The sequence below is a fragment of the Thunnus thynnus genome, chromosome 18 (assembly GCF_963924715.1).
Source record: "Thunnus thynnus chromosome 18, fThuThy2.1, whole genome shotgun sequence".
Taxonomy (NCBI): domain Eukaryota; kingdom Metazoa; phylum Chordata; class Actinopteri; order Scombriformes; family Scombridae; genus Thunnus; species Thunnus thynnus.
In genome coordinates this window covers 28843454-28856273 of record NC_089534.1, presented here as the reverse complement: position 1 = coordinate 28856273, position 12820 = coordinate 28843454, and the positions used below count along the sequence as shown (strand labels likewise).

Sequence of the window (12820 nt, the reverse complement as noted above, 5' to 3'; positions counted from 1 at the left end):
CAGATAGCTGTAAATGAATAAAGAGTGCTATATTAACTTCTGAAATGTAGTGGAGTAGATGCATAAAGTAGCATAAAATTGTAGTATTCAAGTGAAGTACTTCAAAGGAAACCCCACCACTGCAGAAAAGGCCCACTGCAGGGAATGAAGAAACAAACAAACACAAGAATTCTGTCTTTCTTTGTCTGTTTGTGTAGCCTTTGATTTATAGTGGCAAAAAAAAAACTCATCATTTGAAGTATTCAAGCCTGCAGAAAACTTCTCTCATGCATAAACCCCTGAAGCTGCCATCGAGACCAACTAGAAAAGTCTCACTGCTGCATGAACACCTTCAAAGCTTCAAAGTGTGGAGTTTCTATGTGATTTCAGTCTTTCATATTATTCTGATGACTATTTTTTATGCCTCTACTGGCTGAAATGTTCAAATCCTACTTATATGGGGCTTAAAGTTTTGAGGTTGTTTTGCTAGTTCACTATTGGCTAAGAAGGACCCACCACTCCTCCTGATGCAAATAAACCCTTTTAGTCTTTGGCAAGTGGCCATGCTTGTATGAGTGTTGCATATAGTTTTGTCCATAGAAGGGTAACCAAACAAGGCAGCAGGCCTTGAGATAAGGGGTAGTTACTAGGGATGTGCAGAGAGTCCAGTATTTGTATTTGTGTCTGTATTTGTTGAGGCAGCAAAATTATTTGTATTTGTATTTGTATTCGAATAAAAGTGGGAAAGAGGCTTACAAATTGCTTTTATTACACTTTTAATTTTAGAAAATTAAACTGTTACAGTAAGTGTTTATGAATAAACCTCCTTACGAAGGAGGTCCCCAAACTGGGTCTCGAACTGGAGTTTCCCAGATCATAGACGACTGTCCTGACTACTGAGCTAAAACTTTACTCTTCACCTCTTTGCAGACAGACCTCTAACTAACAAATATTTTAAAAAAATATTTGTATGAAACAAATGTTCATATAAAAAACACTATTAAAAACACTGAATACGAATGCTATTTGTATTCGGGCGCACCCCTAGTAGTTACTGTAGTAATTGAGGTGCTTTGTTTATCTGTACCCAGGGGCCTATTTTCTCATAATCCACCTATGGTTTTGTTCCACAGCATAAGTGTAACTTTAGTTTACTGTAATTCTGCCACAAGATGGCACCTTATGTTCAGGGGAAGGTTTCCTCTCGCCAGTAAGTGTTGTGATTCCTGTTTAGTAAGAAGACTAATGTCTTATGTCCTCCTGAATAGACAACATATGATTGTAATTCCTTTATTATCATTTGTATCATTCCTGTTAGTACCATTAGTTGTTAAAGGGAAACTTTGTTGGCAGTCTTGTATCATTACAATGTGGGTAGTATATGCAAATGAACAATGTTTAACTTCTCTATATGTTGCCTGCACCCAGAGCGTCCTGCTCATTTGCCAGTAAAAGTCCGCAAGGTGATGCAAAACGTGTCATCTGGCGGACTTTGGAGATCTGCCTTAGACTACAAAATACATTTCCTCATTTTCTTCTCAGACTGTTTTATTCTGATTGATTTTTAGAAGCAAGAAGGGGTGGTATCCAAAGAGTAAATGCAAATGCAGAAAAATTAGGAAAAAAATACATTTATTATAGGTACAATTACTCATTCCAGACCAATAACTGAAAAAATCATGTTTAGTCAAATATTTCTCAAGCAGGAATACATACATTTTCACTGAGTCAAAACATGTTTTAGTAGCACATTTACTGAAAGTCTGGAGAACATACTGTCTATACTGTTGCAGTATTTTCCTGGTCTTAAAATTAGTAACCATTATTATGATTATGATATTTTTTAATAAAATCAACATTCATGAATACAAAGTTTACCAGTAAAGATCATAACATTTACAGGAAAATTATCTTTAAATGTAACTCATTATCATTTTGACTTTGAGCTTTAATTTGTGTTAATATTGTTGAAAATTAGATTTTTAGCAAAATAATAAATTTAATAAAAAATATTCTATAACATGTAACATACATATTAGCCAAGCCTAAATTTAAAATATTAGTTGGGTATTAGTTATTCAGGATTTTAAAAATATCTGTAACCTTATTTGGTGTACAGAATTTGTGTGAAAAATGTTTCTCTCTTTCTTTATATGTGTTTATTACATTTTCAATCAGTCATATCTCCACCTACAAATAGTTTCTTCATATCTTTATATACAGTGTGGCTTTCCATTAAATGAGAAACCATCTGAAGTGCTTCGTTATTTATCAGAAGGAGAGGCTGGGGTGAGACTTCGGTTTTTTGTTTGTTTGTTTGTTTTTTATTTAAATATCCAAAATTCCAAATACTTTTTCCTTGAGCCTCCCTGAGTGACTGGGGGGTAAATGCATGACCTTCCTTCCACCATAAATAACCATATTTTATTATATTCATGCCAAATGTAGGTAGAATTGGAGAAAATAAAAAGCAAATGCTGACCTTTTCCAACCATTACGTGTAACAGTGAACTGTGACCGTCTTGAACCTTGGCCCTCTGACCTCCCTTCCTTCGTTGGGTAAAAAGCGAACTACCAGCCGAACTTACTGTGTCCTCTCCTATAGTACTGCATAGGTTACCATGACAATTTCAGCTCTGAAATAAAAATAAGATGCTAACTTAATCCAACCAATGTAACGAGCAAACAGCATGGAGGCAGTGAGAGTTATCACCAAAACAAACAGATGATCATTTCTTAAGCAAAATGCAAATCTTCCTTACAGATGATCACTTCATCACACAAGCTGTGTACACTTCAGCAGAATAAAAGTGCATGACAGCCATCCCTCCTATTACACAACACCAACCTACACACACACACACACACACACACACACACACACACACACACACACATCACAGTGCGCAAACAGTCAACGTTAGCGACATGTGCATATTAATGACTGTTTTTCCAAATAAAGTAACATAGCCTACATAGCAGTGGCAGCAGCAGCCAGAATAATATCAGTTGGTACGTCTTCCATTATTAGATTTTAAAAACTGACCCTTTGATGATCACATTAATTAAAGTTACTTGAAAACGAAAAAAAAACTTGGTTTTCTGTACCACGTCAGCTCTGGTGAAGGGCTTCCTTTGCAAATGAACTCCAACTTTTCATTAAAAGTTAATATTGTTAAAACATGGATAATCCTCACTAGCCATACTTACTCTCGACTTGTTTATCTGTTTGTTTACTGCTAGTTTGTAATTGTGCTTTTGTTTTTATATGGTTTATTTGTATAGATATATTTCTTTTCTCTTGATTTTCGGTATAATGATACCTTTTGTGTGTTATGATTACCGAATGTATTGTAACATCACTTCCACTGTTGATTTTTTTCATCCCTCGTTTTATATAGCTATTCTCAATCTTGTTCTGTACATTTTGCTTGTACTCAATTAAAAAAAAAAAAAAAAACTTGATTATGTCCGCTCCATGTCAGTGCGCATAGAGCAAAAGCAATGTTCGCTTTTCTAGTTGACAAATAATTGGCGACATTGACAGTAATTTTCACAATATGATTTTATGTCAGCATGACTGACATTCATCACTTCTCTTAAATTTTCCTTGACTTGTCTTTGTATGGGCCGTGTGGTCATGGTGACGTAAACGCCGCTCTCGCCGCTGAAATTTGGCGGCGGCTCGGGCGTATCTGCCGGCTGCGATAACTGTTAAAGGGTGTGTAGACTCTCCCTACTTGTGCACCACAGTTGTTCCCTTAACACACCCATGAACAAGACTCATTCACGGCGCTCAGCTGTCTGAACTTGTCAGCGACAAGCGACAACAAAGCCCGCCCATTTATAGTGAAGATGGTTATGATTGGTCAATTTTACTGTCATTTGACATTACTCGGTAAAATTATAGCTTGACCACCAATCACAGAGCTGAAAGCAGCAATTTCCTCCCAGCAACTGTGGATTTACAAAATTCTGATAGGCTGACAAAAGGGGCTTATTTCATTTAACCCTTCACATTCCAACACAAACTGAAAAGGCAGGTTTGACTGGTTTATATCCTCAGAAACGTCTTGTGAGTCCCATCACAATACAGCGGCAGGATAAAAAAAAAAAACGTATTTAAAATAAATACAAAATGCAGCCATTTAAAGTTGTGTGTCCCTCCCCTAAGCCAAAATAAAAAACATAAGTGCTCAGAAAATTATTTGACGTGCCTCCCCCGTTTTGCACTTTTTTGTTCATAACAAATGTACATAATAGTGTGCTCTAATTTTGAACAGGTGAATGGGGGCCCCTTTCAGATGTCTAATTTTCAAATGATTCGCAATGGCGTGCAGGTGAAAAAGAAGCGCTGTAATGTTGCAGTATCGGTGTCAGAATGTAGGCTGCAGCTGCAGCTAATATGGATAAATGTCGCTGAATAATCTTATGATGGGAAGAGTGAGGTTTTAACTCTAATTCGTTGGGCTCGCCCTCAGACAGTGGTTGTCAATAAAGTTTCCAACACTGTTTATGACGTGCGCATGCGCTTTAGCTCAGTACTGCAGAGAGGAGTCCCGCAGCTGTTGCGGGGCGGACTGCAGGAATGTGAGTCTGTTACTGTACCCATGACTTTGTAGACTGGCTGTAGACCAGTTTGAGCTCGTTGTATTGTATGAGACTTTACTGTGTGTGTGTGTTCTGTCCATAGAACTTGAAGTAATGGCTCCAGAGCGATGAAGGACGCTGTATAGCCGTTGAGGACATAAGTCACTCGGGTCGCTTGTCGCCATGGCCTCGTTAACTGTCAGCTCGGCGGCGCGGAGCATCGAGAAGCATCGGAAGTCCTTCTCGCTGCTCTTCTACCGGGCTGTGCGGGACCTGAAGCCGGTCTGGATGCTGGAGGACATGCGGACGATGGAGACTTTTTACCAGGAGGAGGACGCCAGCCAGAGGACGTTCACTCCATCGGAGGCGTTGCTCTACGCTATAGTGCACGACCATCAGGCGTACGCCCAGTATCTGCTCAGCCGGTACACCGACGAAGCGCTAGCAAAGCCCGGGGAGCGCTTCTGCTGCTGCCCGTCCTCTGCGCCGCATTTGGCCATGGCTGTCCGCTATGACAGGCGCTACATTCTCGGCCTCATCTTACAGGCGGCTCACCGGATACCCAGCACGCCCTCCTACACCGACCGAGCCGGTTGTTTTCACATGGAGGACGGCAAAACCCCTCTACACCTGGCCTGCGAGCTGCTGCGGCCCGAGGCGGTCGTCATGCTGCTGGGGAACGGAGCGTCTCCGCACGCCAAGGACCACAACGGTCTGACCCCGCTGGATGTCATCCTGGAGAAACTCAGGGACTCCAACGGGGTGAGCGGCGGGGAGAGGAGGCAGTGTCTGGACAACCTGCTCATGTTCATGCCAGAGGTTCACTTCAAAATGAAGGGAGCTCTGGGTAAAGAGCCGGAGCGCTGGAACAAGGTGCTGGGCGAAGACACGTCCCAGTACCTAGCGGGGAGGAGGCCGGCGCCGCTGGTCCTCTCCGCCATGCAGACTATTCTAAAGCAGCTGAGCCCGGCGACCTTCCCGGATAGCCTGCATGAGCTGCCCATCCCCTCCTCCCTCAAACCGCCGGGTCTGCCTGTGAGCCAGCGGGACAGGCAGAGGGTGGTGTAGCATCAGCATGACATGCTGCATGCACTGTATGAAAACTGTCATATTTTAGCATGATGTGGTGTGCAAGTGTGTATGCGTGTTTGAAGAGCCTGTATGGCTATAAAGCGGTAACACTTCATTATAGGGCTGCACAAATAAACACTAACAGTCAGGGATCAAATTAATGAATCTTATCTAATGGTGTGACTTTAATCACACTGTTAGTCACTGATGTAATGAACTGGGAGCTGGAGGTTGATGGGCCTGTCGAGACAGTTTGCAGAGCAGCCAGCAGTGGGGGGACTTGGGAATAAACAGCCATATCCTTTAATTTTATACAGTAATTCAGGCTTTAAGGATCAGTTTATTTGTCTAACCTCGTTCTAAAGTGTTACTAATAATGCTGTTTAAGCCACTGCATCATATCTGAGAAGAAGACCTGATGAGTCTACATGAGCTGTGTTACTGATTTTAATTTATTTGGGTTGTATTTAACGGTAATGTTACAGAAAGTGATCTTATAGATCATTTGAAAACAGTCAGGTGACTTGAAAACTCTTTGGATGACTGATTTATTTATAAATAAATAGGAATCCAAGTGATGATCTCATTTTGTCTTTTTTTGACTCCATGAATGTCGTCAAACATGTTTGCTGATATCTGCTGGTTGTCACATCTCAGCAGGAACATTTCTCTACAGTAAATGTCTGATGGAAGAAACCAACTTCAAACCAACACCAGGAACAAAGTTCAGTCTTGACCCTGGACTTAAAAAAATAAAAAATAAATAAATAATTAAAAGATGAGTTCACAGTTTTTCAAGTCTGTCTTAAAACAACAGTCGGGAGCCCAGATGAACATTGAAACATGTTTTTCTTGCTGTAATCATTCCTCCTGTTCATACTGACCATTAGAAGATCCCTTCATAATGCACTTACAATGGAAGTGATGGGGGACAAAATCCACAGTCCTCCTGTGCAAAAATGTATTGCCATCATGAGCAGGAGGAATGATTACAATGAGGAAGACCTTTCAGTATTCATATGGGTACCTGAATGTTGTTTTAAGACACACTTGAAAAACTGTGACGCTATCATTTAACTTAAGACCCACTTACTAGCTTTTTTCTGGAGCAGACAACTGACCTGTCTCCATGACAACTGAGCTATCTCCACCCACTGAGGAAGACTGCAAGATATGGATGAAATCTATGGGGGTTTAATTTGAAAGGTTTAATCACAGACTTTGGTAATAATTTCATTTATGTGTACATTATTTTCTAATAAATTTTGTGAGGTTTCTGTAAATAACTATATTTGGTACTTATAGAGGATATAGGGACAAAGTTCTGAGACTGTTACTTTAGTTAGTTGTGGTGAGTTAAACATCAGTGTCACAAGTGGTCATTGGAACTACTTTCTACCAAAGGAATAGTCCCTGTGAACACCACAAACTCAGAAAAGACAGATATCTCAAAATGTATTCACATATACATGCTGGTACAGTTATAATACATTGTATTATATTATAACTAACTAAACTGATTTGTCATGTACACAAAGATATCATGACAGCACCAACATAAACATCTTTTTTTTCGCTGTTGCTTCTCTTCATATCATGGATGACATTCGGAAATAAGAAAAAGGAGGATTAAGTAGCATATTATTAGAGCCATTATTAACGGCTCATATATATCCTACAAATACAATCATTTGTTAAACACATACTTACATCATGTAAAGGCACCTGCTAAATCGTCACTAAACCTCTTTCCTCAGGTTTAGTTTAGTTGTTTGGGTTTCAGGTTATGTTAGGGCAGGTTTTGGTTTCCTCTTTGACTGTAAAAGAAACACTCTGAGTCCACACAGTCATCAATTTTTTATTATAGAAGATATATAGTATATTGTATAATTAAGTATGGATTTTCTTTTTTAGTGATAAAAACCTAGGAGTTTGTATGGGATCAGACTTAATAAAGCAGGTAAAGAAGAGACTGGTGTAGAATAAGATGAACACAGTGATGTATTTACAGGAACATAAAAATCTAAAGTAAAACCCAACTTATTTAGTTTAAAACAGGTCACTTGTCAAATGTCAAAAAACAGCAGTGTGATGATCAGAGAAGATGCAATTTAAAGATTACCAACATGTTGGTAACGTATGTTTACTTTGTATGTTTATTTTGTTGAGCTACCATTTCCAAGGTCAAGAATGAACTTTCACACTAAAGAAAGTCATAAACCACACTGTGTGACAGCATCAGCTTGTTCCAACACATCACTATCTATACCTAAGCACAGCCCTCTGTTGTTTATTATGGCTGCACTATTCCATCTACTGAAAATATTCTAGTCTTGTGTATCATTTTATACACATTTATATATAAAATTATGCACAATACAGATACCCCAAAATTTAGCTTGACATATTTGATATCTATGAAAATATCAAGATCCACACCAGCATTTCAAATCAAGTTATGTGGATTTGAGCAAAGGTCATGGTTTATCTAGAAGTGCTAATTCAAGGACAACTGAACTTGCTTTAGATTCTTGAAGACGTTTCCCCTTTCACCCAAAACGCTTCTTCAAGAATCTACAGCAAGTCCAGTTGCCTTTGACTTAGCATTTTGAAGAAAATGGTTTAAGGCAAATGACAACAGCAGTTATAAAAGAGTTGCAGTCACAAATAATAATATATTTAACTTGCAATGGTTACATTTTTTTGGCAAACTAGTGCTCCCCACTTAAAGGATAAGGCTGGCGATTTTATATATTTTTCTTATTGTCAACAAATCTCATGCACAGAGTCTGACTAACAATACAATAAATCCCTCTAACAAGTATTGTGTGTGTATCCAAAGCCTGATATATCTCATTCGTCTGTGCTGTAGAGCTCCATTGTTGTCCAAAAAGTATTAAAAACATGTCAGTGAGCCACACTGCTGCACTGAGTGACATGTTCATTTGTCCCTGAAGAGAGTGATTACTGTAACTTATTCAGAAATGGCTCCAAACAGTAAAAACAGCGATAAGATTCTTATTGCTGCCATAGCGCATGTGTGGAAACACAGTTCTGTTTACAGAACAGACTTTGATGGAATACAGTAAACATTAAATGTAACAATACAATGGCCTCAAAAAGACCAGAACTCTTGATTACTGAATAAACTGCACATCACAATCTGATATTCTCAGCTCTACTGTTGATCACAAGTACTCAAGGCCATAACATAAAGAATCATAATATACAGGGTGATTGCTGGTTAAGGGCACAGTTATCTGTTAGTTTGTACTTTTGGTTGCACTTCCACTTCATGTACGTGTCACTGCTGTTGTGTCATGCTACTCTAATGTACTGATTACTGTATAAGTTAAAATGTAGCAAAAATAAATAAATACATAAAACTAAAGCGAATGTATAACATGTTCTCTCTGATAAGTGACACTATGTGCAGCCACATGTTTTGCTGTATTTTGTCAGCAGAGGGCAGCATTGCCCCAAAATTTATCAAAAATGATTCTTAGGTTTTTAATCCTTTTGAATATAAAGCTGAATACCTACAGAACATACACCCACCACTGCCTCTATTAAATAGCTTTTTATTCATGAGTTAGTTTAAATATTGCATTTACTATGTGTAACCTATTACATGTATGTGTATTAAAGAGTACGGTCTACACCTGCTCTATGTGATTTTGTTATGATTTGGTGCTATATAAATAAAATTGAATTGAATTGAAACAACCTGATTGAGTCAAATAAATACTAGAATAGACTACTTTAATAGTTTCCTGGAATATCATCATGCAGTTAAGTATTCTGTCAATTTTGAACTTCATTTGACCCTCCCTGTCCCCTCCCCACGCCTATACTCCATCACTGAGAGGTCAGAGCTGCTGTCAATCGAACTCTCACAGGTCAGCTGGTCATGCTCAGGACAATCTGAGCTAAACTCTGGGAGGTGTGGAGCTGGGTTAATTATATATGAAATTCAAAAGTAGATGTTGGTGTCAGAAAAAAATAATAATAACTTTGGCAAATCTTAACTATAGAGGTGGCAGATCAGGCAAAAGGCTTTAGGGAAATTGTCTGTTTCAATTCCAACATGTTCATATAGTGGGAATGTAATATTAAAGACTACGTGTCAATTCTACTCTGATTTTCTTCTTCTACATTGACTTGAAGAAGATGTGTACAATACAGAACCAATGTACTACATGTACAATAATGAGTTGAATTGAGTTAACTGTATTGCCATTATAACAATGAAATAATGGCTAAATTTTAGTCACTCTGCAAGATTAGTCAAATAATAAAAATTTCTATTCATTCTGCTGACTAGCTACTGTTATCAGCTCTGTAATAAGGTATGTTTGTATGTTTGTTGTATGTATGTCTGGCAGAAACAAATATACCACTGTCTGATTGATTTTACAGGATGGCCTGTGGTTATTTTCTAGTATAAGTTTTATTATAGGATGAATTTGTGTGCAAGGAAGGGTTCACAATTTTTCAGGTCTGTCTTAAAACAACAGTCAGGTGTCCATATGAACAGTGAAAGAGGTTTTCCTCGCTGTAATCATTTCTCCTGTTCATACTGGCTATTAAAAGATCCCTTCAAATGTGCTTTCAATGTAAGTGATGGAGGACAAAATCCAGTGTGTCCACACAGTCATTTAGTGTAAAAATGCATTTAAAAGTTGATGTGAAGCTTATATGAGGCTTCAGCAGTCTGAGTTAGTCATATCAAGTGGATATCTGACACATTTACAGTCTTTTTAGCATCAAATTCCCTCTTTGTGTTTCCTTGGACAGTGTTTCTCTGTTGAGCTGTGGTGGAAGAATAGTAACAAAAAGAGGAACTTTGGCACTAAAAAGACTGTAACATTGAAAGATATCTACTTGATTTGACTGACGCTTCATATTAGCTTCAGATAAACTTTTAAATACATTTTTGCACAGAAGGAGGACTGTGGATTTTGTCCCCAATCACTTCCATTGTAAGTGCATTATGAAGGGATCTTCTAATGGTCAGTATGAACAGGAGGAATGATTACAACAAGAAAAACCTATTTCAATGGTAATTTGGACTCCTGACTTGTTTTAAAACAGACTTGAAAAATTTTGAACATGTCCTTTAAAGGAGTGTGTGTAAGATTTAGGGGGCTCTATTGGCAGACATATTATCAGAAATGGAATATAATATTATATTATATAATATAATATTCATAAGAATGTTTTCATTAGTGTATAATCCCATGAAAATAAGAATCGTTGTGTTTTCGTTACCTTAGAATGAGCCCTTTATATCTACATAGAGAGTGAGTCCCCTTCCACGGAGTCCGCCATGTTGCACCACTATGTTTCTACAGTAGGCCAGAACAGACAAACCAAACACTGGCTCTAGAGAGAGCAATTTGCTGTTTTTCTCAAATTTTGCAGCCACCATAGGTTTTCCTACACACTTGCAAGGGGAGGATGAGGGGAGGGGTTATCAGTTGGTTGTAATCTGCAACTTCACCACTAGATGCCACTAAATTCTACACACTGGTCCTTTAAGCATTAACATGCCATCATGCATGTAACGTATAAAAATGCTGAGCAGGAGGAAGATCTAAGTTACTTTGAAACAGGGTTCACATGGCACCTAAACTCATCTCACAGTCACCAGATCCTAACCCAACTCCCATGGGAGGTTTAGCAATGTGTTAGACAGCACTCTCCACCACCTTCATCAAACGAGGGAATATGTTTTGGAAGAATGCTGTTCATCCCTCCAGCAGAGCTCCACACTTGAAGAATCTGTTCTGGAAGCTCTTGGTGGAACATCTTTCAGACAGACAGGAGGCAAATAACACATTACTCAGCATCTGTGTTTGGTTAATTGAAGTGTTTTGTGTTTATCCGGCCCAGTTTGTGCAGTAATGAGTTACATTCAATGCTGACTTTCAAGGCTAATTCAGAGAGCAGAGTGACATTCACACAGAGAAATTGAGATGTGATGGTATGTGCTAGCTTTACAGATGGATTAACTAACTGAACAGGTTAGGTGTGAGTGTAACATTTAAAGTATGTATGGTATTATGACGCTGTTGACAACTTGTGATCTTACCCACATATTTGATATGGTCAACTACTTGGCTGCTTGTTTGCACGTTGTGTTTGGCTCATTAACAAACAACAGTATCATTCGATCTCTGCAATGCAACAACTGCACGCAACTCTACTGGCTTGTTGTTGTTTGTTAGGGGGTTGAAATGAAAACAGAAAAGTACATGTGAGCAAGTGTACCCAATTTATCTGCTGATCATGGAAATCACGTCCCCTATCAAGTTCTTGGTCGCCTCAACTCCTTTCCCGTCATTATTGTTGACAGATTCACTATCTGTCAAAAGAACTTGTGGTTTCGGCTGTGATTCTTGTAAACAACTATTGCTTCATGACCACCAGAGAACATAAATAAAGTTAAGTAGAGCCTTCTAGCATATTGAATCGCATGTGCTTTTGAACTTTGTTTTGATTTTCCTCTGCAAGTTCATGTACAGCTGGTGATAATATACCCTTCAGTCCATGTGACAACTTTTGGTTTGTTTGAAATAAGTCAGTGTCCCCCCACCTCCCAGTTCCCTGAGGAAACTGAAATGAATGGGTAACACTTAGACAGTGTGAAAGAAAATAAATAATAGGTTATCATTTTATAAATCTTTTGTATATATGTGACAAATGTTTTTAAACTAAGGGGTCAATGTTTGTTATCAATTGAATGTGATGTAATGTCATTGTCATTTTGGGGATACATGTTGGTGAAGAAATCCTACTCCTAGGCTAGTTGAACTCTTGAACTTGTTTCTATCTGAAGGCTGCTTGCTGACCTCTGGGGTTAGCTAGAGATATCTTTGCTTTAAGCCTACTGTTTTAGAGACTGTGTGGAAGTACCTAGACAAGCTAAAGTTGAAGGATTGCCATGTTTGAAGTTATTGATTGACCATGAAGTCTCTGTTAGATTGTGTGACCATACTTGTTTGTAAAAAGGTGTTACAGTTTGTGTAAGTGTCCATTTAGGGACCAGACTATTTTTAGCTTTGCTTCTGGAGAGGTATAAAGCTGTCTAGTTTGTGGAAATGTCCATTTAGGGACCAGACTATTTTTAACTTTGCTTCTGGAGAGGTATAAAGCTGTCTAGTTTTCTGAACTCAAC

The 12820-nt window shown here is 38.5% G+C and overlaps 1 protein-coding gene across 1 annotated transcript; it reads left to right on the top strand.

Annotated features, from left to right (window-relative positions):
- The first annotated feature begins 4470 nt into the window (after positions 1-4470).
- zgc:112001 (uncharacterized protein LOC550384 homolog) lies at positions 4471-6221 on the top strand. Its single transcript, XM_067572613.1, has 2 exons — positions 4471-4569; positions 4673-6221. Exon 2 carries the CDS (start codon positions 4753-4755, stop codon positions 5635-5637), a length of 885 nt encoding a protein of 294 aa, XP_067428714.1. The 5' UTR covers positions 4471-4569; positions 4673-4752; the 3' UTR covers positions 5638-6221.
- The last annotated feature ends 6599 nt before the right edge of the window (positions 6222-12820 follow it).